The sequence below is a fragment of the Ostrinia nubilalis genome, chromosome 26 (assembly GCF_963855985.1).
Source record: "Ostrinia nubilalis chromosome 26, ilOstNubi1.1, whole genome shotgun sequence".
NCBI classification, from domain to species: domain Eukaryota; kingdom Metazoa; phylum Arthropoda; class Insecta; order Lepidoptera; family Crambidae; genus Ostrinia; species Ostrinia nubilalis.
Window position 1 is genome coordinate 2,506,011 of NC_087113.1, and position 3,935 is coordinate 2,509,945.

The 3,935-nt window shown below is 41.8% G+C and overlaps 1 protein-coding gene across 1 annotated transcript in view; it reads right to left on the reverse strand.

Moving 5' to 3' along the window:
- Window positions 1-3,182, reverse strand: part of LOC135084361 (tyrosine-protein kinase receptor) — a 46,735-nt gene extending 43,553 nt beyond the window's left edge. The window contains exon 1 of the mRNA XM_063979139.1: window positions 1,890-3,182. Within this exon, the coding sequence (XP_063835209.1) occupies window positions 1,890-2,523 (634 nt within the window). The 5' untranslated portion in view covers window positions 2,524-3,182. The remainder of the gene's footprint in view (window positions 1-1,889) is intronic.
- Window positions 3,183-3,935: the final 753 nt, after the last annotated feature.

Genomic DNA, 3,935 nt, shown 5'->3' on the forward strand with positions numbered 1-3,935 from the left:
AATATTTAAATAACAAACCCTATAAAACAACATATAAATAAGACAACAAACTAACTTTTTATACTTTTTAATTTTTTATTAAAATACCTCATTATGGCGCTCTGAGTCTTTAGCAAATATATTATATATAACATAATATATTATATTCAATAGAATATTTGATTTAATATTAAAGTAACACTCATACTTACTTATTTATAAAAATAAATAATGTAGCCCTCCCATCAAACCTTTGCAATGCCTTAACTAGGTAACTAAGTAATAAGCACACATGTATTAGTGATAAGACCTTTAATGTACACTTAGTAGGCAAATAAACAATTTGATTTGATTTGATTTGATTTGAACTCTGGCTTAAATTGTCATTTGGTATGGAAATGTCATTTTAAGCCAAGGTTCGTCCTAGGTGTAACTTTTTATTAATAAGGGGGTAGTACTTCTTTAAATAAAAATATTTATTTCACAATTATCCCCATCAATAATTATAGAGTTAAGGAAGGATGCTGGAGCAGTAAACCCTTCCTGCCTCGCATAACCTAAGTACCATACGATGGACACGTATGATACTTCTTCTTCTTCTTCCTCGGTCCCTCACTGATGAGGATCGCGACTACAGATAGTGTTCCTCCACAGACTGCGGTCATAAGCTGTGTGGACCGCACGATGCAAACTCCCGACCACCGTCTTCCTCACCGCGTCCGACCATCTCGTCGGTGCCCTGCCCCGAGCGCGTCCCTCTTCATACTGTATGATACTTAGGTTACACAAAAAGTATCTTTATCTTCGAACGCAACCAGATCTGAGGCTGGTGGCCATAGTAAATGTTGTTCGTCTTGGTAAGAACTTTCAAATGACACTACAAACATAACTATTGGAGCCGGGTACCATTCTGCAAAAAAGTATGTATATCTTCGTACACAACCAGATCTGAGGCTGGTGGTCATAGTAAAAGTTGTTCATCTTGGTAAGACCTTTCAAACGATACTAGACACATATCTATTGGAGCCGGGTACCATTTTGCCCATTGTCCTTTATTGTTTTTCATGTGGATTGCACCACGTTGTGTAACTTGGACCTTCGAGCCAGATACTTAACGTGTGAAATAAATTCACTTTGTAATTTGTCGTTGTTATAAAAGTAATTAAAATCTTTACACAATTTTCAATACTGAGCAAATAAATAGCGAAAGCCATTTTCTTAAAAAAATGTGCAGTAGGTATAATAATATTTAACGAAAACATTACGAGTAACTATAAAATACAATTAGCTTCATACGTACGTTGTTTGATAATACACATTCATGCTTAGCAATTTTTCAAGTTATAATACCCCGTGGCGATGAAATTAAGACAAAAGCATTTAAGACCTTTAAACATTGCAAATAATGTGCGAGTGTGGGTAGATGGTATATTTCAAATTTCAGTGGGTAGTTAAGTATTATAAACATAACGGCGAAGGCTTTCAACAGGTACTCGCGTCACCTTTGGCATTTACGAATGGTAGGTCGGGGAGATCTTGGAAAAATTCAAATGTTACATTATTAAGAAGCATTACTTATCTTTCAAAAATGGTTTTTAAAACTTGCTTGGGCTTAATTTCATATTGAATCATGTTTTCAAAGGCTTTTAATTTGTATTCGTTTTTATCAAAAAGGGGTTTTTATCAAATCATCAACTTAACAGAGCTCGAATTATCGACATTATTAGTAAATAATTCGTTTCTTATCTTATCCAGCCACATTTTATACTTAGAAACGTAAATCTTTTGAGATAAGACAGTAGGTATTTTGCGACACAAAATCAAAACTGCCAACTCTAAGAACTTTTTGCAACAGAAAAAGAAATAAAAAGGCCAAACAAAGCACTCCATGCAGACATTTATTTCCTCACCCCCCACATTCCCATCGGCGTCCGTCTTCGGGCCCCCGAACGTCAAGCCCCTGGTGGTTTCGTTCATGATCCGGACCTCCGCGGCCGTGGCCACGCTGAAGCCCAGTCCACGCCTGGATACAGTCGCATTCCACTGCCACATACACAAGTCCACCACAGAACCGTTCACCACTGTCTCAAAGTTGCAAAACACTCCCGTAGCCTGAGAAACAGGGCTATGCCTGTTCGTAGCCTCGTAAGCCGGACCGCCCCCTCTCAACTCCTTCATCTTCCTCGATAAAGGATCCGACTCGTTGTCCGGAGTAGTCTTCTGATTGACCGCGATGGCACCCTCGTTGTCGTTCATCATGTTATTCATATTGTGGTCATCGTGCTTCCGAGGGCCCAACGCCTCCAAAACCTTCCGCAGATTCTGCTTCCCTCTCCGCGGCTTCCTGCTATTATCCTGCCCTGTCCTGTTCGCCATAAACTCCCCTAGTTTCTGGAAGGACCCTCTACTCGCCGACCGCGACCTCTGGTCTTTTTCCGTCGCCAGGGTTTTCTTCGCTTTATTTTCTGCTTCGACTTCATGGCTGTACTCGCCTATCGCGACTACCACGACGGTCAGGATTATGATGAGCCTTCCAAGCGCCATTAGTAATGTATTGCGCTTAGATAGCCGACTTTTGCGTAAATGCCGTCCGGGCTGGGATATGGAGCATTTTGCGCGGTACGCAAACTCTCGCTACTAAATGCAAGATTCATAACAAAAGTTTGGATGGCCAGCGAGAGATTAATGTTCGCGACTCGCGGCTATCGTACTGCGAGGCGCGACCTCGGGCGCTGTGCCGGCGTGGAGAATATGGCCAGATTTCAACGGCCGACGGTCGATACGCTTCCAACGCACTGAATACATGTTCCGAAACCACTTTTCATCGCATTTCCATTGTTAATGTCCGAAATCAATGGAAAATCACTTGAGGCGCGATACGCCAGCCTCACACGACCCGCCCGCACATCCCTGGCAAATCGGAGCACAAATGGACGACGATGCCGATGCGAGCTAACTTCGCGGACACAATTCCAGCCGTTCGCAACCTATTTTCAACTAAACAACGCACCACAATCACACCTCTGTGTCCACTTACACTAAACGCATCCGCAATTTTTCAATTTAAACCACTGATAATACGTTTTAACAGTCTATAACGAGGTACATACATCGCCATCGCACTCCCGTGCGCAGCGCCACAGCGGGAGTATGCGGAACTAGGCGCCCGTGGACCGAAATAATCATTACTTTTCGCGAGATGTGATCTTGGAGTGGCGGTCGAGGGATGCTGCGCGAATGTCACCGAGACTCCAGCCCTTTCCCGGGCTTTCCGCGCAGGATGTCGCTGCATCAAACACCGGATATCAGATTGGCCCAATTAGGATCGTGCTCACGTCAGCCGTCCCTGATTGGCTAACGACTAAAAGGAACGCTTCTCATTGGTCCACGGCGAAATTACCGCGAAACGGAGCCAATAGGGAGACAAACCGGATATTGCATGAAGAAAATTACCTCAGAAAATTGTTTTCGCGTATGGCGGGCGGTCGTTTTTTGCCGACAGCCTGCGGAAATTGAATTGAGGGTGTTTTTATCGGCTCTATGACCGATCGTTTCCACGGCGTAATAGCGTTAGCAGCTCGATGGGAAAATAAAACCTATATTTAGACGCCGCGGAATAAAAATACCCAGTTTTTCTGCAATGTTTTGTGATCAATAACTCGCACAATATCCTGAATATAGAAATCTGTGCGTCGGTTTAACAATGAAACTGTATCAAATTGTAATATAGCTTTTATCAGTTTATGATATAAACAGGTAATTACAATTAGATAAAAATATCGTAAATCAAGAGAACAATGAATCAAATGAATGACAGACGTTCGCTATTGAGAACGTGCGTTCCGTTACACGTACGTTTGTGAATTTTAAAAAAGTGTTAAAAACCGAAATCTACTCAATAATTTGGTCGTTTTTACTTTTGCTTTAATGTATTTTGCAAATATAATACAAAAACA